We start from the raw sequence: 27,732 nt of genomic DNA, 5'->3' as shown, positions 1-27,732 counted from the left end.
TCAATTTTACTTTCACAATTTTAATAACAAAGAAATCTGATTTAAATTGAACATAAATTCATAAATAAAAATTACTTTTTTTTTCTCTTTAGTGAAATAAAATTACTTATTTGTAATTATTGAATAAAGTAATAAATTGACAAAATAAATTCAAATCAACTCAAAAAATTGTTTTAGTCATTTTGTGTCCAGGATTTGAAATTAATTTGGGATGGATCAAAACATGAGAACAAACTTCAAAACGATTGAGGATTCAAGAATTGTTTTATTGAATTGAATACCACTATTTTGTTTAAATTTTAAAAAATAGGTACTGTATGTAATAAAAACAAAAATGATGATGATGAAGTTTGATCAGGGAGGGAAAGTGAGAAATTAAATTCTTTTTTGATGTCTTGTTCAAATTCTAGCTTCAATGCACATTTTGTAAACCCTGTATTTACTGTACAAGATTGAATTAACTATCAAGTTAATTGACGATGTTAAAAGGTTAGCTTGCAAATGTATTAAAACATGATTTGATTATTTAATTAACAATTATAATGAAATTTATAATTATGGTACATTTCAGGAATACAGTATACTGTAAGAACGTTCAATAAATGCCTTGTGGTGTATGATTAAATTCCCAGGGATGTTAACTTGAGAGCTGTTGATTGGCTTAGCCAAACTGGAGTTCTTAAATCTTAGTTCTCTAAAGGCTTTCCCCTTCAAACAACATGCCTTTGTTAGATCTGTTCTAAACAAATCCCATTTTAACTGATTAACTGTTTTAAAACTGTTTATTAAAAAAAGACCCTTTTATAAAAGTTGATACAACCAATGCAATCTAGCAACAGAATGCTGAGCTCCGGAGATCAAAGAGTTTATCTATGGCTGCAGTTCCACGCCCCTTAACTTACACTGCGTGCCGCGAGAATATATAGTACAGTAGTGGTGGTAGTTGTCGCAGCCAGACATAACATCAAAGGACTGTTACAAGTTCCTATCTTGACAAGGGGAACCCAGTGTCCTGTTGTTAGATTGCTTTGGTTCAACGTTTGGAAAGTTGGAACAGTTAATCACCCAAATAAAGTCCAGGCTAGCATGCTCACTTCTGCTATACAATTTAGACTGGACAAATTTGTGTGTCACCAATATGGTACTGTACTTTGTGATTTTCCAAATATCTACACTGTGTACCAAAATACTTGACGATACTTGAACTTTGACATGTTAATCTTATGTATAGAAACTTGAATTGGATTGAATGCTACCTCGTATTTCAGTTGAATTAAAATTCTTTGGTTAAACAAGGCTTATTGAATGCTGACCTCCCGATTCACAGTGTATTCAGGATGTCTGAATAGGTAGTTATTAAATTCCAACTTAAGTTAACAATCGAATAAAGTAAGGTTACTGGGGATAGAATAATGCCAAGACTGTGATTTCAGCTTCTGAAAGAAAAGAACGTACTCTTGGTGTAAAAAAAACTAAATATGGCAAGCTATAATATTAGTAGATTGGGACAAAAGATTAAAGTACTACAGAAGTTCACACATTATGCAGTACATGAGGATGTTAATTTGAAAGAATTTTATATTCACGAAGGAATTACAGAAGTTCAATTCGAACTCCTATCAGAAAATATATGGTTGTATAATAATGTTAATAATTCTGTAACATTTTAATTTTAAAATGAAGGCAGTTCTAAAAAGAAATTGTTTTTATATATTTTTTAAATTTCAGACAAAGAACTCAAAAGCAAAATAATAAGACCCTGAATTTTGCGAGGAAAATAATTGTTACAAATACCCTTGTATTTTAACATTCTTAATTTTAAAATTATTTTATTTATATTGTTTAATGTTTATTATTGTTATACAAAACAAATAGTTTGATTCAATTTTAATAATGGTCCGGTTATAAATAATTATAAACACAATGGCTATTGTCCAGACGTGTTTGATGGGCAATCATATTGTACGTTCAGATACGCTTACCACCAACGACCTTTGTGTGAAAAAACTAATAGACCTATAGTATTGATTGTTATTGATCTCTTTCATCTTTGCAAAGTTGGTTTAGCTTTGTTAAAATAAGGATAGAATACTGATAGTAGATGACAGCTCATTAGGTCAACTAAATAATAGTTTATAAAAAACTCATTTTAAGAAGACATCTGACCAAGTATCACTTATGATACAGTATCCCCTGAATAGTGGTTGACTGTAGTGTTATAACAGTACCCCTCTTTCATTTCATGGAATAGTGTCCCCTAAAGAGAGGTGTCCCCTGAAAAAGGTGCCACCCGAATAAAGGTGTCCCCTGAAGAGAGTTGTTCCCTGAATAAAGGTGTCCCCTGAAGAGAGTTGTTCCCTGAATAAAGGTGTCCACTGAAGAGAGTTGTTCCCTGAATAAAGGTGTCCCCTGAAGAGAGTTGTTCCCTGAATAAAGGTGTCCCCTGAAGAGAGTTGTTCCCTGAATAAAGGTGTCCACTGAAGAGAGTTGTTCCCTGAATAAAGGTGTCCACTGAAGAGAGTTGTTCCCTGAATAAAGGTGTCCCCTGAAGAGAGTTGTTCCCTGAATAAAGGTGTCCCCTGAAGAGAGTTGTTCCCTGAATAAAGGTGTCCACTGAAGAGAGTTGTTCCCTGAATAAAGGTGTCCCCCGAATAGAGGTGCCTCCTGAAGAGAGTTGTTCCCCCAAACACTGTACCATCAATTTGCTGTTTCATAGTTTTACGATTTAATTACACCGCAGTGTTTATACTTGAGAACAATGTAAATATTTGTATTCAACCTATTCAGACTAATTTATTTGTTTAGTCACAGCACCAAACAAATACTTCAAAATAATTAATATTCATTTGTTGTGTTCACACAGTGAGTTAAGTCAGTATAGCATGGTGTTGTACAGTTAGTAAGACCATGTCAAGTTATTCTACTACATTAGTTACTGTACTGTAAATACAAATATTTAGCAAAGAATTGTTGGTTACAGTTTATTGCAGTCTTATAAATTTCAGTAAAAAAATATAATTACTGCAGTGTAGAATATCCGAATGAAAGTCTTGTCTATACTATCAAACTTTATGTGACAAAAAATGGGATGTGTCTATATATGGACATGATAATGTCATATCACTTCTACCATATTTGGGAATATCACCATCTTATTTGGCACATCACACTTTTTTTTAAACTGAATGCTAAGTGTAGACAGAGCCTTAAAGTCTGATTTTATTTAACAGATTTAATACAGATTAATAAAATACCAATTTTATGTATGATTTGTTCTTATTCATTCGGATTATGTTTAATTAAATCAAATGTAAAGAATAACCATTTCGAGCGGTTTGTCATTAATCTTCAATTAAGATTCATTAAAGAATAATAATTAATATGATAATTTCTAATATTCTGTAATTAACAAAGAAAACTGAAACTTATACTTTTGTAATGAATGTGATCATGTAAATTATTTTATTTATCACTACATTCAATTTCGTAATAGAATAATCATTTTGAAATCCATACTTTTTATACAATGAATAAAAGAAATATTTAAAAAAGATATATTGGTTTAGTCTTTAATTCCGTGCCTAGCTTACCTGAATAAACCAACATTGGCCCTCGAAGAACGAGATATAACTCGGAAAAGTAGGAATTCTCATTGAACTCCACAAATGGTATAGTCTACGAATTATGCCCTCAGGTGGGAGCCTCCCCACAAACCACCATCATTCTGTAATTAAAATGAGGTCAAGGGTCATTTATCAAACTGCAAATTCATCTTTTATGGCTTTTAAAGAAACAAAAGGAAAGTTCATTCATTCATTCTGATAATGTGCAGAATAAGTCCCAATAATATTGGGTGTATAGCACAGTAGGCTACCCTGAATAGGGATTTTCTGACATAGTGTTTGTGCATGCATTTCCTTTTGTCAGCGTTTTACAAGAATGTGTCCCCTTAACATGAGTATACTCAAAAGAGGTTAATAATCAGTTGGTTTGTCAAAAGGTCATCACAGAATTATAGGTTATAATATTTGCAGAAGGAAATTACATTGATAAACTAGATAATTATGATAGTGTTGTAAAACGCCGTGCTTGAATAAGCATGCGCTCAAATTGACTTTAATGCAGAATATTCTTCTTTTTTTTTCCTACCACCATTGTGCTATGGATTATAGTACAGTAGTGTTTTCAAAAGACATTTTTTACTTTATTAGGCAAGACTGATGTAGTGTTATCACAACAGGGGCTGTGCCCTCCAGTCAATACTTAGGGGACCTCTTGAAAATGAACAAAAGCACTACCAGGAGAGAAATAAAACTGATTTTTTCTTAGTAGAAATAATCAGAAAATGGAACAGGCTTAATGTGTCACAAGATGCCACCAGGCGAAAAACCTAGAGCAACTTGTGTAATAATATTGAATTACAAAAATGGCATATTATTTGCATATTATTGGTTATTGTATTCTGTGTTAATGGGTCTTTCTTGCATTTTCTTCCTTGTTGCGGAGTTGATCAATCATAGAGTTGGACTGGATATTCTTTCCATCATTGGGGTATCTGCAACCGATGAAGCGTATCCTATGGTGCAGGCTGTACCTTCCATATGTATCTACAGCAAGTTCTACAGCATTGTGTGATGAGGGCTGACGAAATGCCTAGATTCTTCTGAGTTGAATCCCAACAAGACTTGAGATAGCGTCGGGCGTAGTTTTTCATTTAGGTTCTCGTCGTACGACATGTTAATGGTACTACAGTAGATAATCTTCTTTGGTACATCCCTATTCTGGAAACTACTGTACACTGAACACCTTATGAAACAAATGAGGGGCATGTTTTGTTATCCCAGGCCTATTATTAAGAAGACCTTTTCCCTTTTCTTGCGTACAGAACATGACTCAGTAATAGGGCTTCTAAAGCTCTGTCAATACTATCAAACTTTATGTGGAAAATGAAAAAAAAAATGATGAAAATGATGTGCCCATATATGGACATGATGCCATATTTTAGCACATCACGCTTTATACTATCTACTATTGTAATCCTGTGAATCATTTTTAATACCTTTTCCATATAAATGTCTTATTTTTATGTTCATTTTATAAAAGCTATGAATACTAAATTATCTAAAGCTGTCAGTGTCATTCAGAATGTAACAGTGGTCACTTTTATGTCCATGACTCATCAACATTCTGAGTGACCCATCTTCTGAATCTTATAATAAATTATCCAACTTGCTTATTATCGACATTCTGCATCTTTTAACGGATCATAGCATTTATTTGTTTTGTTAATGATATGGGTTAAGGAAGGGTGCATTTTCCCTCTCCTGGAGCGCGATGCATGTGAAGCATACCCATGACTAGGAACTACTGTACATACAACTGTAGGTCTTCTAAGGGTCTCATAATAAGGGCCAAGCAAGGCAATCCAACAATAGGACACTCGCCTTGCCAAGATAGGAACTTCAGTCCTTTGATCTTATGGCTGTGAGTGACAACAGTATTGTACTATGTATATATTCTCCATGGCTTGCGGTGTCTGTTAAGGGCGTAGAACTGATCCTGTCGCAGCCACAAATAAACCCTTTTATCTCCAGAGCTCAGCATCATATTGTTAGATTGTGTTGGTGGAAGGAAGGAATGATGTTTGGACATATAGAAATCACATCACAAGTGTAAAACCAAAATAATTAACCCCTAATATTGTCAAACTTGCTCTATACATAGTATGAACATTTATAGTCAACTAATATCAATAAACTGTCTATGACATGATATTACTAATGTTCTGCCATAAATTATTGTCTGGTACAATACTCCTCATGTGGACTTACTCTAATGGTTTATCCTGTGATGTCCACTTTGTACAGTTTGTATTTAGAATATCGAATAAATTAAATCAATCGATCAATCTGACATTGAAATAAAGTCTTTCTATAAATGGCTGTAATTTTCACAATGTTGTCAGCGTCGCTCTTTCTGTGGTTCGGCATGGAAATAATGATGTTTACTGGGTTGATTAAATAAACGTTCAATTGATTTGCCTATTTGTGTGTTGATAGCCTTATGTTTGTTTAGTTTACCTTTTGTCAAATGAGTTATAAATGTATGCAGTTAATATTCATCTCTTTGTATGAGCTGATCCTTTAGGCATCGATGGAAATTAATTTATTTAGTAGAATCTAGGTTGGTGTCTTCAGACAATGTCAAAAGTGATACTGTACTACATTAGGTTTACACTATATGGAGCCTGAATTACTTATTTTTGCTATATCATATCACTACTAAATGGTTTATAATTTCTTCTACTGTATGCCTATAACTAGTAAGCGAGTGGTTAAGACAGTGGAACCGTAATTATGTAGCCATAACATCAGCAAGGGTTCAAGACTCACTCGCTCTATGGTTCTCTACACTCGCGCTAAGGTCAAATTTTCGTTCGCCAAAATGGCGAAAGGTTTTGAAAAACATTAGCCAAATTGAAAATCCTTTAGCCAAATTAAAAAAACCATAAAAATTCGCAAAAATGTTTATTAAATAAATAATGCATGTATTTGTTTGTTATTTGTGACTTCTTTTACATTTATATTATTATTAGGTATCCCAATGAAGCTGATTTTCGTTACCGCGATTTTAACACGTTCGTGAAATTTCAAAAAGTGACGTGTCTTTGAAGTTAAAAATATACTATTTCTTATGTACCCATGAGAATAAAAATTATATGCCTGGAAAGATCTTGTTTAAGGGATTATTTTTATATATTTTTAATCTATGTTTATTAAATATTTTAATAGAAAACGCGAGTTAAAAATGAGGTACAAAAGCCGGCGAGCCGAAATCCGCGCGCTAAAAATAACTTTGGAAAACACCTACCCATTTTCGCACCCGATCGCACGAGGTCCATAATAGGTGGTGGAGTAATTTTTGTTGCATGTTATCAGGCTTTAAATACTCTTTATTTTGATATGTAAATCGGTTATTATTATTATGTACATCCGCCTCATATGTCAATTTTAACGATAAAAATTGAATTTTTGAGTCTTTCTCATTATCAAAATCTGGCTAATTTAGTATTGAATTAAAGCTAATTTATATTTCTGTTTGATAAACCACATCGTTTTATTTGACTTTGCGTGGACCTCGTGCGAAGAAGCCAACAAGACCAACCACTGAAAAAAATAATCCCTACCATAAATATCAGTGTTTACCATTTTCCTTAAGGGGGATTCAGTTCTCCGCTTATTACTAAATTACCGTCGCCCAGGCAATGTGCATGGTATGCATGTATTAGCGCGTTGATTGATGAATGAATGATTGGATAACCCCCGCAGTGGACTGTTCCATTTTCTGAACTAGTCTTCGCCGCACACGAGGCATGTCGAAAAATGTCGCCTCTCATCATGGAATATTTGCTTCGAAACGTCAATTTTACCGATACGCGGCCGAAGTAGTATACGCTGTTTCTTAGCTATTCAATTTAAGCGCAACTTTCAGTTAGAATAATCGAAAGGGAAATAAAATTAAACATGTTAACATTATACAATTGAGGTAATTACTTTTACTTTTTAAATAACAGAACAGCCTCGTTTACGGAAGTATTCGTCCACATGTTTCTGTTTACATTTTTCTTCTCGAAGTTCATTTTCTACGTCGAAGAATAGGGACTTCCCCTTTTATTCGCTCATCATCACGTCGACGAAGGTCGGCCACGAACCAATCACATTAACTGTGTGTCATTAAAACGTCATCGAGGCACGCTCTGCGCATGTTTAAACAGAACTAAAAAAATAAACACGGCGATCGTGACGTCGTCACATAAAATGCTGTGGTGGTAAAAAGTGTACCCGAGTCAGAAAGTACCGAAGTGTGGCGAATTCTCGCTCCCATAAGAAGTCACGCCGACCAGGCTAGGCCTAGGCTTGGAAATGTATTTTCGCCAATTTGGCGAACGAGGCAATAATTATTTTCGCCAAATGGAGACTCCAGTCGCCATTGGCGAATTGGCGAGCGGTTAGCGCGAGCGTAGGTTCTGGTGGTAGAAGAAGTCTTCTCGGATAAGGAGTATAAACTGTAGGTCCAGTGTACACATCTAGCTCATGCACACTTTAAAGAACCTAGTACATCTTTCGAGACAAGTAGGGGGTTAATGATCATAACTGGGCCGTCTGAGCCTTGTATAAATAAAATATTTTAAAAGTACATTTCAAAAAAATAAATAAAATATATATTATTTTTGTTTTGCAGAAATTTCAAGAGTTAGGAAGACGTTACTATCAGTAAATACAGATGTAAAACCATTAGTCCTTCCAGAAACAATGGGTCCAGTAGAAAAACTACAAGAAAAATTGTTTATTCCCACAAAGACATATCCAGAGGTGAGTGCACTTTTATTTTGAGTTGTGTGTCACTGATTCAAGAGCTGGTATTAGGCCAGTCTATTGACCCATTCAGGGTTGGTTACTTGCCTGAGTAATTTTGTTTTATGCACTTTGGTGGGTAGATCAACAACTTACTGGGGTAAATAACTAAGCATGAACATGCCCTATGTTTCAATGTGAAACCACTTAAAGCTAGCCAGATTAACGTAACACTGTCGGTTCTAGCATCAGACGGGCTAGCATGGACTAGTAAAATGTTCAGCTTACTAGCCCTGCGGGCTATTGATGGTATAAAAAATTAAATCACGCCATCACCGATGTTAGTAAATTGTATTACTGTTTTCCCCTGCTACTATAAGTGTTTGGAAACCTTGTACTTCCGGGCTAATAATATATCACATGGGCTAGTAAAATATAATATGGGCTACAACTAAATACCCTGTGGGCTATTGGGCTACGCAAACATGAAATCAAAACTTAAGGATGCAGTAATTTCTTAGATGAATTCAGAATTTACTGCTTGAATAATATCGTAATTAACTCAATGATGAATAATTCTACTTCCTTTGCACAAGGGTATTAAACATCCGACCTTTGACCTTATCTAGAACTGAAACTCTGACAAATTTATACTAAAGAGAAATAATAAATTAACTGGCAAATAAAATAGTGATCAAATTGTCATGGCCAATACTTAATTAAAATACACAATTTGATTTTCATAGAATACAAATTGCTAAGTGCGTTTTAATCGTCACATACGCGACAAAAATTGCATTTTATAAAGTGAAACTAAATTGTGTAACTGTAGTTCACTGAAGTATAGTTTCTCATTATTATTCAGGCTTTTTACCATTAAATTACCAACATCTTTGTATAAAATTAAGATATTGTCTTTATATACTGTACAGTAACTGTATACTTGCAGAATAAATTTCTAAATAATTATTAAATCAAAAGTTTGTGATGATTACAATTTTATTCCTTGTTTTTAATCCATGTTGGAAATGAGGTTACTACACTGTATCATAAAACTTTATGTTGCTCTTATTTACCAGCAATTATGACTAGAGATTTGGAGCTGAGGGTCTTAGTGATGGCTTAAGAAACTCAATGTATTAATAAGTAATAATTAATAGCAAAACTTCATAGATAGTGCTCTACAATATTAATAACATTTTACAGTTTTCCCTATTTAAAATGTAGTTAATTTACCAGGGGTAAGTTGATTTTATACAACAGTCAGTAGGCACAGTTTTCAATTGAGTAGGAACCTACTTACCCGGGTAAATAACTAAAGCATGAAACAGACCCATAATTCTTCCTTTCTTGCTTATACGTACTGTACATTTAAGCTTCTTTCACATGGAAGATGACTTACAGTACACTACAGTAGTTTTGTTGAGTTATAAAAAAAATCATTGGAATTAAACATCACCATCTTCCTTGAAACGGAGCAAGTGTGAATGCAGCTTACATATATTGGAAAAAATGATTGTATCGTTAAAAGGAGTTATGATCATAAAACATTTGCCACTACATTTTTACATCAATATATGCAAAATATAAAACAAGTATTAGAACAAACACTTGCGTTTCAAAGCTTGAACATTCTCAAGGCGTCCATAAACTTTCGTACTGAGACTGACATTAAAATTAGCAATTTAATATTTAATGTTTCCATAGTAACCATTTGCCCTGGTAGTTATTTGGAAAAGTTAAAACACTGCATGAGTCTTGAAGTGTCTTTACTGAACCCTCTTCTGTCATTCATACACCTGTGTATGTTTGTCAGGCGTCTTGCTGAGGGTTAGGATCTTCCTTTACCTATCGTGCAGTGAGGTGTAATTCTATTCGTTCTTAGTATTTTTTTCGTACTGTAATCTTTCACAATAATGACGTTAAGATATGAATCTCAAGCTGGGTTGGTAGCTAAAAGTAGGATGGGGAACAAACAACACATTGATAGATGTTTAAAATGAATTACTAAACCTTATTCAATCTTTATTGGTCTAGATGTATTAGTATTAAATTTATATAGTGCGAAAGGAAGGAATGTAAAAGTTAATGCCAGAACCCAAACCGAACTATAAGGATATGTCCTCGTTGCTAGCCAGGTAAAAACATGCTGTATAAAAGTCCTATAAATTATATTTAAAATAAAAATTAGACAACAAGCATTCAAAATGAATACAACAAACATTACAAAAATACGATCACTTATCGTAGTCAGTCACTGAGCTATATAACAAATTACAAAAATTAAGTAGTACTAGTAAATAACTGAAAATGATAATTGAAAATATTCAACTGAGATAGTAATTATTAATGTTTACAGTGTGTTACAGTACAGAAAGAAAGTACTGCAACTTTACCTACGAAGTAGCTTCGTAGATAGAACGTAGGCTACGTTGTTGGCTTCGTAGGTTCCATTGTTTGGCTTCGTAACCTCAATAAACAACTTTCAATGAGCTACTTTCTGAACTTCGTAGGGAGTTCGTAACCTATATAAACAACCCTGCGATGTTCTTAGTGAAGTAATTAAGAAGGTGTGAAATTAATGTGTTAAATTTAACTGGCGGAGGACCAAGTTGTAAATTACTAAAAAATAAATAATATTTTTTAATCGTAATCTTTTCCTTCGTGCGTGTTTACCTACTCAACGGCGAATATAAATTTCCCATGATGTAAACGTAGAGACACGATCCAACACAGGTGAACCGCAACGAACAGGCCAACTAATATAGCGAACGTCTAGTCCATCCAGAAACGATGCCGAGAAAAAAAGATCGTAAACAATTCATTCTAAATATAGTATCAGAACGTTCAATCGGTCGCTCAAAAAGACTGCCGACAGAAGACCGTAATTAATACAGACCTAGTTTTTTTGGTCACATGGCATGAAACGCGATACTCTCTGCTTTACCGCAATCGTTCACGTGTTTTTTTTAACTTAGTACGAGAGGGTGGCTGCCGGTCTGACGACGATTAATAAGATCGTGTACCTTGATTTTGTGTCACATGACATGAAACATAATACTCTCTCTCTCTGAAACTGCTCACATGTTTTTTCCACTCCAAATTCTGGTCGGGCTTTTTTCTATACACACACACATGTCGTAATCATTTTAAAAGGCCTAAGCCAGGCCTATGTTAAATCTTAATATGGAATATATATTAGTTTTGCATATATTTTGTTGGGTTAGGTGTCGTTGTTTTTATAATTCGTAGGAATTCCAAGGTAGGATTAAATAATTGTTAGTGTAGGCCGCCGAAACAGGCTAGCCTTGACTCTCTCTCCCCGAGGTGAGGTCCACCGGCCCGATGTCATTTCGTCGGCGGATTTCCGTTCAAATTAGGATAACCGATATGCGTAGGGCGGCTACAAAAATTGACGTCTACTATCTTTAGATAGGATTTTAATTAGTAAACAATACATCGTTTGTTTGCATTGTCAATGCTTCTAAAGGCGATGACAATGATGTTTACTAACCCTACGAACCACCCTACGTAGGCGCGCCTAGATAATTATCATAACAATACATCGTAGGCTACGAACAATACATCGTAGGCTACGAACAATACATCGTAGGAGAGAACAATACATCGTAGGCTACGAACAATACATCGTAGGCTACAAACAATACATCGTAGGTTACAAACAATACATCGTAGGCTACGAACAATACATCGTAGGACAGAACAATGACCTACGATCTACCTACGCGTAGGCTACGAAAGGCTACGCGTAGATACGAAGCAGTAATTTCTTTCTGTACTGTATGTTACTTTTAAAACATTAATATACTTTATTCACTACTGTGACGATAAACAATTAATATCTAGAAGTGAATTCGCCCAATCTCATCCTAGACAATAGATAAAGTTAATAAGCTAATCCTAAGCCAAGATTAAGTTAATCCCCTGAGTCTCGGGATGCGTAGACAATTACATTAGTAAATGAATGGATTAAATAACATGTATGTTGTTCATAGGTTGTATCTTCCTTAAGATATTTTCCCAGGGTTACTTGAAATTTCCAATCGCTAGCTGCTTATTAAATATAGATTGGATTGAATATCACTGCTGGTAACACCTTATGCAAGGTTGGTTCGAGAGAGCTTGCATTGTCGTATCGGAATTATTGAGACAATGGCAGATACTGTACAGTAGGTCCGAAAAAGAAAACAATAATGAAAATTTTTAATAAGATAACATTTTTAAAGAACCTTTTCTAAATTTGTACAATTAAATCTTCCTTTATAAGAATCCATGAACGCCACTAAATTAAAATGCAACCATAAAGAGTTCAAGCAAACTTTAAGGAAGACATACCAGAGTATACAATAGCACTGTGTCCCATACTAATGTACACAATACATTACCCATTGAATGTAGGTTTTACAGTGGAGTTATATCACACATATAGTTACTTTTCAGATTTAATCTGGGTTTTGTCAGTGATGATTACATCTCTGATTTTTAAACCCAGTAAGTGCATCTTGGCGGTTTGAGTTTTAGAAGATTTTGTATACAATACAAAGTCATGCAATTGTTTTGTTGAATAACAACCCCACACTATTGTTACTCTTTTGACTTGTTTTATAATAAAAAGTATGCTTGCTGTTATTTAGAATTTGAATAGATTTCTATTGACTTACAACACTTTTTATGCATCAGTGATTTTGCCTTTTTTCTTATTTTCAGTTCACTGTCTATCTTTGATTGACTAGTTATTTTTTAGTATGAAAAGCTATATTTTGAAGGAGTTGATTTTAATGGTAGAATAGGCAATTTCTAAAAGTAATTTTAATCTCCGATTTATATGAAATGAAGTGGAAATAAAGTGTATTTTGACTTTTAACTGCATTCCAAAACCAACAGGACTCCATTCCAAACAAAAGAAGTGTGCATTTTATGATCTTAGGAATCCTTGACCATTATCAAAATTTGGGGTCATTTGCATGGGGAGCTGCTTGGTATCTATTCACTTAAATTCTTAAATGAACAATATTACAGAATTCATAAAATTGAGAAATTGTTCACTTCTTTTAAATTATATTCATTCAACAAGCACCATTCCAGTTTCATTTTGAGAAAGAATAAGACCCTTTTCAACTGTTATTAAAAGATAACCCTTCTCTTAAAATTCTTATATTCATTCAATAGACCCTTGCAATTTAATCTTGTGAAAGAATTTTTTTAACGTTAAAGGATAAGTTTATGGAGATGTTTCAGTATTGGTAGATGTTACTGAAAGAGGTCACTACAACCTTACCCATCTTTTTAATAGGGATAGGGATCTAATTCAGGAAAAAAGTATACAATTTTGGCGACGAAGAGTCATTATAATTATTAGAAAAAAAGAAAATAAGTTGCTTTACTAGGAATCTTATCATTTTATCTTTTTCATTTCTTTTCCACATTCTATCCCTTCCAACTTTAAACTTTCTATAAATTCTCGAGTACATTAACTATATAAAGCTCTGTCTGCACTATTAAATTTATTTGACGACAAAATGTGATGTGCTCATATATGGACATGATGGTGTTATATCACTACCATATATGGGCATATCATTACCATATTTTGGCATATACATTATTTTGTCAACATTTTGATAGTGTAGACAGAGCTTTACTCTATTTTCTATATCAATCTATTCTAATAATCTAGTTTCACTGATGATGATTTACAGAATCAGCTGTTATCTTTGCTGCCTCTATATCACCATGTTTTTTTTAATATCTGAAATGAAATTAGCAATGATTGAAGTTCACACTTAAAATTAGAATGAGATATTTGCTGACTTCATGGTCAGCTTCTGCTTGAGATAAAAGTACAATGTCCGTTTATAGACTTGTCTTGACACAGAAACATAATTTCCTTACTGGCAATTTTCATAATAAAGATTTAGCTTTTTATGGAATAACTGAATGTCGTTAAATTTTTATACTCTTTTGTCATACCGCTTAAGGAAACATAATTGCAGTTTAATGTACAATATTGTGTTTATAATAAAAAAAAAAACATCTATTTATATGTTTAATATTAATATACACATTCTATTAATTGCTGTAGGCAAAATACTGCTGAAATAGTGAAATGTAATGACTATAAATACTGTATCATTACAGTTTCAAAAAAAAAATTTGCATTTGAATTATTATAACTATATCTATTGTACTTCAGTGTGAAAGCCTTTTCCTTGCATTCAATGTCATAAAATAATTAGGCTTCATGTTTAGCATTGTACAGTGTAATTTGTCTTCTATTTCGTGCAATAGCTTACTTGGATAAACCAACATTTGCCCTGTTCTACAGTGCTACATACAACTGAAAAGTTATTGAACACCCCCATTTAAGTTAATGGTATAATCCATTATCTGCAATGCATTTAAATTTAGCTTTTAACAGGTTATAAACATCCAACCATAACATGATGAATATTGCAATATTTTTTATTTGTATTATACACTAATATTTATTTGGCAGATATTATTTTTTTCTAAACATTTTCATGTCTCTAAAATATTGCGGTATCTTATCGTGAATGCATGAAGCGTCAGTGATTCTGGCGATATTAATATTGTAAGGTAGTCGATAAGATTGGAGCAACTAAACATTAGACAGTTTAATCCCACAAGGCAAAGTAATCATTTCGAGCGTTACTCCAATATTAAAGGAAACAATCTCATTCAATAGCTGATGAAGTAAAGAAATTCTTGATTTCTACTGAAATTTTCAATTTTTATCATTGATTTTTTGATTAAAGATGTTTTTCTTTGGTGCAATTTGCAATTTAATAATTACTTCACTCATTTTTGAAAAATTACAAAGTTCAATTTTGGAGTCAATAAGTATTTCAGTGATATGATATTGAGAAAAAAAAGTTGAAACCGTCTACTGGATTCTATTCTATCTTATATTTTTAGTATTTACATTTTAATTCATTCCATTATTTCTACTGTATCAAATTTTATGTGACAAAAAAGTTTGATGTGCCCATGGACACGATGACATCATCACTACCATATTTAGGCACATCACACTTATTTTGTCAAAATAGTTTGATAGTGTAGACAGAGCTTAAGATGGTAAATAGTATTTATTTAAACTGGTACACTGAAAATGATACAATTTAGAATTTTATTGAGAAGAGTGATTCTCTATGTACCGATTTGGTTTCTACTAGTAAGCGCACAAAAAAAAACTATATTTCCTATACATACTAAACTTATTTACTAAATTTATAAAGCTATCATCCTTCATTTGAGATTTTTTTTCTTATTTTTCAGTACAACTTTGTAGGAAGGATACTTGGTCCTAGGGGTTTAACAGCAAAGCAACTAGAAAGAGAAACAGGGTGTAAAATAATGGTCAGAGGTAAAGGTTCTATGCGAGATAAAAAGAAGGTAAGTACAGTTTGTAATTAGGCATCGGCGTCCTTATCATCATTGCCAATGCACAATCGGTTGTTAACCTTTGATTTCTAACAAAGAAAAATATATAATAGTTTGATTAAATGTGATGAAAGTATGGAATTTAAAGTGCATATTGTCAACGAACTTTGGTTAATTTGGTAAATTTTATTCTAAAATACTCTGTGAGGAGTGATTAAATGGCCAATTTACACAAATGAGCAGTAACGATAATAAAAAAAAATGAATCTGTTATTCCTTATGACCATTTACACACAACGCGGAGCAGACGGGTGGTTTTTGCTCAGGATACTAATTCTATGTGGGACAAGCTACAGAGTTTTCCGCTAAAGATAGATACAGATCGTACGTGGGACAAGCTACCACTTACCGTTACCACTCGTCTCTGTAAATCGGCCTTTATACTGCACATCTAAAATGATTTGTATTGTAATGTAATTCACAGGAAGATCAAAATAGAGGAAAACCAAATTGGGAACACTTAAGTGAAGAATTACATGTATTAATCACAGTTGAAGACAGCCAAGACAGAGCCCAAGTACGACTTAAAAGAGCAGTTGAAGAAATTAAGAAACTTTTGGTTCCAACGGTAAGTTTTATGTGAAAAGGAGAGATTGTGATTTGTCTTTTGCTGAAAGAGAACTTTTTGGTGTAGGTTGATGTACAGTACCTGGAGAAGTCTATAGGGTAGGGGTCAAAAAAGAAAATAACCAAAAACATTTAATCTACCCCATTAAGAAATGGTTTGGTCTTTTTGAGTTATGTGCTCTCCTCTTGGAAAGGATAAGGCCTATGTCGGTTTATCCAGGTAAACGGCACTCCCAGACTATTAATGCTAGTTTTGGTATGTGTAATTGGAGTATTTACCATTCTTATACAGAACATAAGAATTACATAATTCATATCTATACACAAAGTTGAATAAATTATATTTATCAAAGTTTCAAAACTTAACACTTTATATTAAAGCTGTTTTTAAAACAAACTAGAAATGCGTAATGTAACAATTATGGCGCGAGAACTATTTTGCGAGAATTTTAATGTATTCATAACACCTGAGTATTTTTCGCATTCGAAATTTCTTGCCAAAATGTTATCCTTGAAATGTTGCATTTGTTGGCACGGACTGCGTGATAAAATCAATGATAAGATTTACACGTATTCCCAAACGACTCGTTTTTAGAACAAGACGTTTGATAAATGGATCATCTGACATAAATATTTCATATTGGAAAGTAAATTTTCAATGTTTTCACACCAGACTGGGCAACCAGAAGGTGATTGTAATTCATGTATTGAAGCATTAATTATATTTCACGTTCTTCATTGTCGATTAACAAACACAGTCTTTATGACTTTATGTTTAGCTAAACATTGCATTTAGTGTTGATTGTATTTGCCAAAGTGTGCTATATCTCATGGTAAATGGAAAAAAAGTGTGAATTTATTGAAATTCAGATATCAATTTCATTATTTAATCATTTTATTTTGTGTATCTATCGAAAAATTGCTCTTTATTATTGAATTAAATTAAATTTAAATGAATTGTTTTGTGGAAAAAAAATTCAATCATTTTAAAGTTGTTTTTAACAGTATTAACCAGGCATAGGTCAAGTATAACTGTATCCTTTGAACTTTGACATAATTGATTATGTATTAACTTTAATAAATGGTTTTAGTTGGAGGAAATTTTGAATTTTAGATAAAAACAAATTCAATTGTACAAAATAAGAAAACATTACATTATAGCCTAAAAATATATTTGACTTTTGAGTTAGGCAATACAAATTACCAGTGTTTGCAAGGCCATTATTTTATCATCGTAATTTTATCAGACAAGCTTTAAGACTAATATTTGTATTTAGTTCTGAACAAATATTATTGATTTGTGTGATATAGCAAATAATTTCTTAGCCAGCCTAATAAATAATGTATCCTATTAACCAATCAAATGAACTTAAACAAATATTAAAGTCCTAATGTGTTGTAAACTTATATAAAAAGGGCTAAATAATTTAAAGTATAGTGATAAATAATGATATAGCTAGTTATTTTATCAACTTTTTGCATAGTTAATAATAATTGACATTAATTCTGAAAGGACGTTCTGTTCTTCTAGTCTTAATATTTATGGCTTGCATAATCTTACCATCTATGCAGGCAGCTTATTCCCAAAAATCTATATTTCACGCTTGAATGATTTTCTTTGCACATGAATGGGTCTATAATAACAGCCTGGGTCAAACTTTGTCAAGTTTTCTCAAGGGATACGTGCGACACTTAGTTGGCTGCATTATGCATGTACGTGCACTAGGCACGCGGCACATGCAGATATGCAGAAGCAGGCTTAGGTTATTATGTGTATATTACACTACTGTGTGTATATGTCACGTATGTTACTACTGTCCTAATTATTGAGGGCTTGTTTAACGAATAGTTCACTATAAGAGGGCTCTAATTAAATAATTCTTGTTATTAAGTGTGGGATGTGTTACAAGTCATAACCGACTTATTTCTATTAACTCGTCATAATATAACCTTCATATAAATTTACTATAAATGGAGATAATTTTTGGAAACTTTCCAATAAAGCAGTATTCTATATTTTTTTCCCTAATATGGCAACAAAATATTTGATTTATTATATTGCCATCATTTCTGGCCTTAAATTCGATATAATAGATTAGTATTACTGTTGAAGAATACAATGTACATACCACTGCTTAACTTTAAATAGTCAAAATTATGGTTGGTACTGTATAGAAACCTAAACAGGAAATGTCTATACAAATAAACTGCAATATTAAATACTACTACTGCAAAACTTAAAACTAACCTTGTTTTGTAGTAAAAGGGAAGAATTAGAGTTAGTTTCCATGAATTTAATTTGACAATAATAACAGAGTTCTCAATTTGCTAATTCCAGTAGTCATGAAATAGTAATAGATAATGTCAGTAGTTTTTTGATGCATCATGTCAAGCAGTCATTTTGCGTGTAGGCACACTTGCTCCTGAACACGAGCACAACAATTTTCCAATATGATTGTACTTGCGTGTATTAACTAGGGGTCATCACTATGTGTTTCGACAATTGTATGATCATTGATCAACCCAGGGCGATAATTTTCTTTTTGTTAATAATAACTATTGTCCATAATTATTGTTTTGCTAGGTTTTTTTATTCAAATGATCATTTTGCGTAGTTAATGGTATTTTTCATCATTTCCATACTTCTATTAAATTGGCCGAATTTCCGTAAAAAAACGGGAGAGATTTCTCTGAATATTGAGGCGATTAATTCAATTGCAACGATTCTTTGTGTACAAAAAGTTAGTCTATTTCTATCGTCAGCTTGACGCCTATATAAATTAACCCTGTCAGAGCATTGTTCACTTGTGCCCCTTCGCATAAATTATTTAATTACCATGACATCCTTTATTAGTAAACAAACACTAAACAGTCTAAAAAAAATAATCTTGATATCAACTGACTGTTTACTTTATATTGTTTATACATCAAACATGAACACAAACCTATATAGTTAGTTGATTGAAGGAAATCCTGTTATCTAGTTAGGGACGACCTTCTAAGTTTAACAGTATCGATTTAGCAGCCACTATCATTTTCATAAGTTAAGCACAAATTGCGATGCTCTTAAAAAAATGTTCGCACATAAAAACATTACTGATTTTGTAAATTGGAACGAATAAAACATTTCTATGATTTAATTCTTATTTGAGTTATACTCGGTCCGAAGTGTACTGAGTCAAAGTTGAGTTGATATAACATATTATATTATATAACTTGTTTAAATCTATTGGTAATCAAGGGTACCATGTACTTGCACCAGTATTTGTATCAAGGGTACCATGTACCTGCACAGGTATTGGTATAATGAAAATCATATTGTGTTGTCGTAACCTGACCTGATTCTTTGTTACTATGGCTTGAGATTTTTAAAAGAATACCTTTAAAAATTTGTATAATAAGCAAGAATGAACATTCAGCTGGTTTTTTTGGCCATTGCCCTAGAAAAAAACTAATTGCTTACACAACACACAGCATATCTAGCTTAATTGATATTCATAGGAAAAGATTAAAATACAATCGCTCAGTAACATGCATAGATTTTACTAGTTTCCTCTAGATTAAGGTTATTCCTGACAAATTTCGCCATTAGTAGTCCAAATTCAAATTTACTGGCCATCAACAATTTAAATTATTAATAGTTTAAAAGTAAGTATCTTTAGGACATTTTCTGTAAATTTACTGGTCAAAACTGGCAAGTTATTTTTTTTTTTTTTTATTGGCTAGTGAACATGTAATAAATTGAGTTTCTAAGAAAATATTAAAAAAAATTGATAGAAACCCACTTTAGTTCTACAAATAAAAAAAAAGTGTTTAGGCATTACGTTTCAAAATTCTTCACTGCTTTAGAAATTTGCATGTACTAGCATTAATTTCTTGACGAATTTATGAACTGTACTTTATAACACTATTCATGGAAATGCATGCTTTTGGCACCTTTTGCAAACGTCTCTTACTTTTTTTATCTGCAGATTTGAATTTTAAAAGATCATGAAATGTAGAATTGTTTTGAATATGTAGGTAATTATTTTATAGTGTATGAATAATAATCTAATCTGTGTAAAGACTCTTTAAATAGGAGAAATAAGGAAAAAAATCATTGACAAAATCACACTAACCCAGATATAAACAGTTTCTGAATACGATACATTCATACCACTGTGACAGTGTCACAGTGTACATTAGTAAAAAAAGTTAGTGGATAGATCAGGGAAAAGGTAATTTTCATTGGTAGATTTAAGCTCTGTCTACACTATCAAATGTGATGTGCCCATATAATGATATATGGTCACGATGATGTCATACCACTACCATATTTGGGCATATCACTACCATATTTGGGTACATCACACTTTTTTTTGTTAAACTAGTTTGATATACACGACAGAGCTTTTAATAGCAACATTGTTTTCTGTTTATGAATATTTTCTTGGACCACCAGTCTGGATGTGTAACTCCCTCCCTGGTAAAATGACGGTAGAACTGCAAAAGACCAAACAGCCATTATCCTAAAGGTTGAAATATGTCCAACCCTATGTTCCCTTAATACTGTAGAAAGATGAATATTTTGGTGAATATTTAGTTCATTTTAAAGTGGAACTTGATGAACATATTTTATCAATTAATTATATCTCTTTGTAGGGTTTGATTTCCAGGCCTTGAGATAATAACTATAATATCCTGTCCAGAGTAATGCCCTAACCTTATGTTATGCAAATTTCTATTCTTTAAAGTCCTTGGAAGACACTGTGATTGCAAAGGAATTTTCTTTTATGCTCAGATTAGCTAGGCAGACCCACATAATAAACAATTGCTGTCATGATAAGATTTCAGATCAACTTTGCTTTATGGAGGATTTTTTTCTTCTTAATTAGAACACTATTATCTAGGACTATATGGTACAAATCCTATGGGTGTTAAAATGATATAGAATTGTGTAGTGTTGGTTATGTAACTAACCTACTTTTGATCAACTTGGTTGGCCTAGATTTAACAATATTTCTTACAAATTTAATTTGCAATTTGATCGAAATAAACGCTTGTTTAAAGGTACTGTTTAGTATAGCAATTTATATTATAATATACAATATTTAAACATTTATAATAATATCAAGACACAGTCTCCTTTTTTCCATTCTTTTCCAATTTATTCTTTTCTCTAATGTACATGGACTTAAAAATAGGTAAATACTTTGTTTATGCTAGATATCTGATTTTATTTATTCATATAAAAAAAAAACAATTTTAAATATAAAAATTAGACAGAGTTCAGATAAAGTCTTTGAGAGGAAATAAAATAAACTGCCATCAACAAATCCTTCACATGTTTATGCTCTAGAGCAGACATTTTATTTCTTAAGAGACAAGAACGTTGACATGAATGTTATTCAGGGGGACAGTTTGAGTGAATGTAATTGAATGTCTACCCAGGTAGATAGGGCCCTAGGGTACTGATTATTAAGGCTTTCACCATTAATTACTGTAAATAATGTGAACTTTGACTTTACACTCTTTATTCATCAGTCAATCGTAGAAATCTTAGAAAATTGAATTGAATATTTCTCGTTATAAACATTTCAAAATTTGGGTGTATTGCGGTTTTTAAACAGTTTAGGAATTAGCAGCATTGTGGGTTTGTCATCTCTTTTAATAGCTTAAATATAATTCCATTACTTATTACTTGTATCAAGATTGTGTTTAAGTTGGTGCCTGGAAAGGTCATGTGTATTGTCCTCTGCTGGTTTATGGAATTTTTTCGTTGCATTAAACTTAAAGGAGGTATTCATTTTAGAGTGCAGTGTATTTGAATTCAGTGATATGCTTGACTTTAATTAGCCTATTTTTGCTGTTTGCATTGTGTGTTGACAGCCAAGAAAGAACTACTGTGCAGGACAGTATTCTGTGTTGGTCTTGGGTAAATAAAGATGACCTGACATCGGAATAAGTTCATGTTAAAAGTTGGAAGGAGGTTTTATATAATAATATTTAAAAAAATGTGGAGTGTAGGAGGCGGAGGAGTTCCATGTTGACTTGCTTTATTTAAATGCTTAGCTTATAATTACAATACACACAATTTTGGGTGATGCTTTGAAATGGAACTTTCCCAGTAATTTTCTCCATTTCACAATGGAAAAACAATAATTCGTAGGGCTATATTTAGATGCTAAGGAGACGATCTTATTTTTTTTTTAAATGGCCTATAAAGAATTTAAAATAGCCTAATTCTTCTATTATATTACTGTTCTACAGTACATTGACTTTTGTTGATTACACAATAGAACACAAGGACATAAAGATAATTGGGTCCACCAGTAACACCAGGATTGCCTGCCACACCCGGGATTAACACTGTTAGATTTCTGCATGAAATCTTGGCTTAGATTTTATACAACCAGTAGATTATGGTGTAAACTGGCTTAGACAGCTAATTAAAGCAACAAAATACTTTTGGATTTTGTTCCAACTTTTCATGATTTTAATATTCAGGATTATAAGGGTTGGCACGTTTAAGTTCAAAAGCTTAAATACCGTATTTATAGAATTTCCAATGTTTAACAAATTACTCCTTGAATCAGCTCACATAGTGGATTATATATCAAGTCATTAACACCAATGTCTGGTATCTGATAGAAATGAAAAAAAGTATACATTCTGTCTTTTTCTAGTGCCAAATATTGGTTTTAGAACTGAAAGAATAGTAATGTTTAATATAGGTCTATCGATGTACAGTATACTGTGTAAAAACATTAAAGATAAAATTACTTAATGAATAATAGTTGCTAAATATCCAACTCAACCAAAAGTATAGGCCTAGATACTAAGAAGAATTTTTACTAGACCACCAGGCAACAATTGTGTAATCAACTAACCCAAAGTATTTTTAATTAGACATTTACACAGCCAGACTACAGTTAGTGTAAACTCATTGAGCTCTGAGTGGTATACTCCATATTAATGCTGAATTAAATACTGCAGTGCTTAAGTATACAACATCATCCATGCGATCATAGAAATTATCTTATGAAGATTATTGATGATATTCCCATCAAATACAATAAGCTATTGGTTAATCTTTATACTTCACTTCTATTTAGTGGTAGAAAATCTATACCATAATTACATGCACTGTTTACTGTTAGGATCGTGTTGTTTCTCGAATGTAATTATAGTCGTCCACGTGAGAATCGTGTTGGTTCTTGACAAGATGTGCGTTGTGTTACCAGTTTGATTGGATAATTATAACCAGTCAATCTTAACTATTCTCTACATTCAACGAATACAAAACAGTCTTTTGTTTAATAACTATGCTGTATGCTGAACTATGAAATATTCAACACCACAGGCCTAGGTCGTGTAGATCAGACCTGGCGTGTTCTTCCTTTTCTCTCCCCTTCCCCGTAACAACAGAGTTTCTGAACTATGAATTATTTCAACAACACAGGCCTAGGCCCTTTAGATTAGACCTGGTGTGTTCTTCCTTCTCCCTCCCCACCCCTGTAACAACAGAGTTTGCATGCTACTAGACACCAGCAGAGTTTAAGTTTAGCTTCGTGAAAAAATAAAAATAAACTTGGTCCAAGTCTACCTAGCAGTTTGGTAGAATCCAAATTAAGACCGACCTAAACAAATTTGCTAAATAATCGCATAAACAGGTAAAGAGCAAACAAAATTGAGTTACTGCAGTAACTGCAGTGGAATAATGTGATTCTTTAGATTTTAAAGTCATATGGCTGATTTCATTGGCGGCTATAGGTGACTGTAATACAGAGTCGTATATATCCTTGAATTACTGCAACAAGGTTTAAAAATCATAATCTTGTGTGATCTCTTTTATTTTCTCTTTATCATTACCATCAACATGTCCTACATGTTAAATGCATTTCCTTTAGGTTATTAACCATTTCCTGGTTGTGGATTATAAAACTCTTTTCTTCTTTATTTTTGGCTGACATGAACTTAAACTAACCTTTATAAAGCTATCATCCAACAAATAATTATTTAATATTTAATCAATAAAAATAAAAACTGATAATTTTGATTGATATATTTCCTGGTGGTAGATTACAGTACATTACTTTTTATTGATGGAGTTTTATTTTTATATGACATGAACTGAAACTAACCTTACAGGTCAATGTATATTTATAAATATATATCCAAAATAAAAATGTTATAATTTTAAATCAATACAATTAAATAAGGTTACTGATTGACACCGCATAGCAAACCTGCTTTCAATTTAGTTTGATGTATTTATAGTAGAAAAATCAATAACAGAAATTAACAGATTCTGCAACAATTAATTTTCTTTAGATGATTATCTATTACATTAATGTTAAACAGAATGAGAAAGCCTTCATTTGTTTTTCATTATGGCCTAATAATCTTCAAGGCAGGATTGATTCCCTTACAGTCCATCTCAGATTAACTTTATTAACGAATTCATTAATGATGCCAGTAAAATTCTCCTCACTGCAGCTGTCTAGTACAAGGCGATATTGGTAAGAGAATTCCTTTTCCAAATTTGGACATAGTAATTTAAATGTGTCATCAGTCAGTGTGTTGTGATTATGGTGTTTAAGGCCCTGTTCAGACCCATGGCGTTAGACCGTTTTAGCGTACGACGCTAAAAGAATGTGTGTCTGAACAGTTGGGGATTAGCGTACAACGCGTTGTACAACGGTTGTAACGTTGTAGTGGAAAACGGTTGATAGTACCGTTTTAGCGTACGACGCTACTGTAAGTCAACGTTGTATCCAATCAGAACGTTTCCTGTTATGACGCGAAACAAGGTTTGACCTAGGCTGACATCTTGTATCGTCAATGTGTGAGAGATGGATTTCAACAACAAAGAGGCCAGAATAAATAAGGCCTAACTAGGCTACAAATACAACTGTAGGCTACAAACTACATGTATCAACTGATTACCATTATATTTTCTAACAAATGACATAAATAAATGCACCTTGTATTTAAACAGTGACTACGATCCCTTCCCCTTAGGTAGGCCTAGCTAAAGAGCCATTCACGCATTTCATTCAAGCTAAAAACTAGCGTGGTAGGACATCAAGTCACTCATTAAATATATACAAGGCAGACTAGACTGGACAAGTTTAATGCTGAAAACCCCCTAACTCCTAAAAAAATAAGTAAACAAACAAGGGGAGCTGTGTCTTTTTTATTAGCAAGTTAAGGGGGTTTTTTTAACTGACTGGTCTGGACTAATCACAATCAATTTTTTCTACCCACCCATGTGGCTAACACAATCTCCATCTTCATTATTAGGAGGCCTGCTTTATTTTCGTAACACAAGAGCCTGGGGAAAATGTTTTTTACTACAAAATAAAACAATAGAAACAGAAATTTGGCTTTACTATATTTTTCTTTTTTAAATAAATGCTGAGGTATGTTTTATTTACGGCAAATTTTGTCATAATTGTAGGGCTGAGATCTAGGCCTATATACAGTGGAAATAACTATGAAAACACGTGGGTAAGAGCACATGAATATGCAACTAGAAACCACCTGAGTGACGCACTTCCGTTGTAACGATAATCGTACGCTATGGGTCTGAACACCTCATTTTTTTCTCTGCGGTTTGTAATGTGACCTTGCTAGTAACGTTGTACGCTAAAACGGACTAACGCCATGGGTCTGAACATAGCCTTAGTAATAATAACCGGATACTCGGACACCATTTTTTTATTTCTGGAGTGAAAATTTAAAAGGGTACCACTATAGTTTTCTCTCATTAAATATCCTGGTTAGACCAATGTTACTACAGTACAAACAACCTTAGGGTGATTTTTCTTAGTAAAAAAATACAAAATTATTTCTTTGTTTTAAGTCAATAATTTTGTGAGCTTTTAAAATTCCACAAAAAGAAAATATGGTTTTGATTATAAAGCCTCAGTTTTTCAATTAAGCACTTCTTGACTTTAGCCAAAAAGATTTGTAAATGAATTAAAATGACACTATATCAAAGTCTGTCTACTAGAAATAGTTTTTTAAAATAAACTATAATTTATTTTTCTTTGCCTAAATTATTAAAATACTAATTGTGAATGGCAGCAAAACACAAATTATTATTTTTTTTTATAATAAATGCCTTACTGTTTTTGGCAAAACACAAACAAGAAATGACGAAAAAGTAATATGAACACATGATAAAACTTTTTTTTAGACAGTTAACTAACAATTATGATTTGTCATAGTGTCGAACAACGATCCCATAATACTTAATACTATGTACAGCAGGTGACCCCTAATTTTGCTTGCTCATGTTTGGAAACATGGCTTGAAAATAAACTGTCCTAAAACAAGAAGTCATACAAAGCCAACTGCTGTACTGTACTTAGTTTTGTTATTAGACATTTGTATTTTTCCACTTTGGTTTACAAGCAAATTTTTTATTTTATCTCCCAAGTCGTAAATAAAAACAAAAGATTCATCATATTGCCTTTTAAACAAATTTAGAATGAAAAAGCAGTCATGGTCATTATAACCAGGAAGTCTTGTATGAACAATTATGATAGCATAAGACATTGTCCTGGATTATTTACGCATCAACACCAAGCTATCAGCGCCGTTTCCTTCTTAAAACACCGCTTTAGTTAATTAATTGGCAGAGCGCCGTGGATGTGAAATTAGCTATTAGACTCATTGTTCTTAGCCATATCTATTGTTTGGCATTGCTTAATTTCAGATGACTAATATGATAAGAAAACAGTTTGTGATGGTTTTTCTTTTTATATTCTAATTGACGGTTGATTTAGAGCACCTTCCTGGCTGCCATTTAAACACTTCCTGATGTGTGTACTTATTACAGCTACCTTTGTTTTAATGTTTTCTATACATTTTGTAATTTGTAATAGAAGTATTGGCACTAAAATATGTACACAACAAATTTTATGAGACTATTCGTAGAAAAATGAGATTAACTGAATTTGAATTCATTGAATTTGTAATACGGTACGACCAAAAAAATATTCTGATATAAAAGCATTCTAGAAATAATTATTTTGCATATTATCATAAAATTAGCTTAGTCTTGCAATTCCCAAGGCCTTAAATTGTAGGTTTTCGTAGAAAGTTTGATTTCCAAAGAAATTACAGATGAATTTCGGATCTGTTCAGTCCTTCAAGAAATGCTGGGAGAGTTGACATATTCAAAATATTATCTTCAGACAGATAATTGTAACTGTTTCTATTTTCCTTCACATCCCAAGTTGCAGGGTTCAATCCTGACCTGGTTCCATGAAATTAAAATTATGCGGACAATTATTAATAGTACTTTTAGTAATTTTAGTAGTTTTATTCAGTAAAC

The 27,732-nt window shown here is 32.5% G+C and overlaps 1 protein-coding gene across 2 annotated transcripts in view; it reads left to right on the top strand.

Moving 5' to 3' along the window:
- Positions 1 to 27,732, top strand: part of LOC144848514 (KH domain-containing RNA-binding protein QKI-like) — an 89,653-nt gene that overhangs the window by 47,866 nt on the left and 14,055 nt on the right. For both annotated transcript variants that reach the window (XM_078705298.1, XM_078705297.1), the window contains exons 2-4: positions 8,242 to 8,372; positions 15,675 to 15,791; positions 16,264 to 16,407. In XM_078705298.1, the coding sequence (XP_078561424.1) occupies positions 8,242 to 8,372; positions 15,675 to 15,791; positions 16,264 to 16,407 (392 nt within the window). The remainder of the gene's footprint in view (positions 1 to 8,241; positions 8,373 to 15,674; positions 15,792 to 16,263; positions 16,408 to 27,732) is intronic.

The sequence above is a fragment of the Antedon bifida genome, chromosome 7 (genome assembly GCF_963402885.1).
Source record: "Antedon bifida chromosome 7, ecAntBifi1.1, whole genome shotgun sequence".
Classification (NCBI taxonomy): Eukaryota; Metazoa; Echinodermata; class Crinoidea; order Comatulida; family Antedonidae; genus Antedon; species Antedon bifida.
This window is presented reverse-complemented; position numbering and strand designations above follow the sequence as displayed.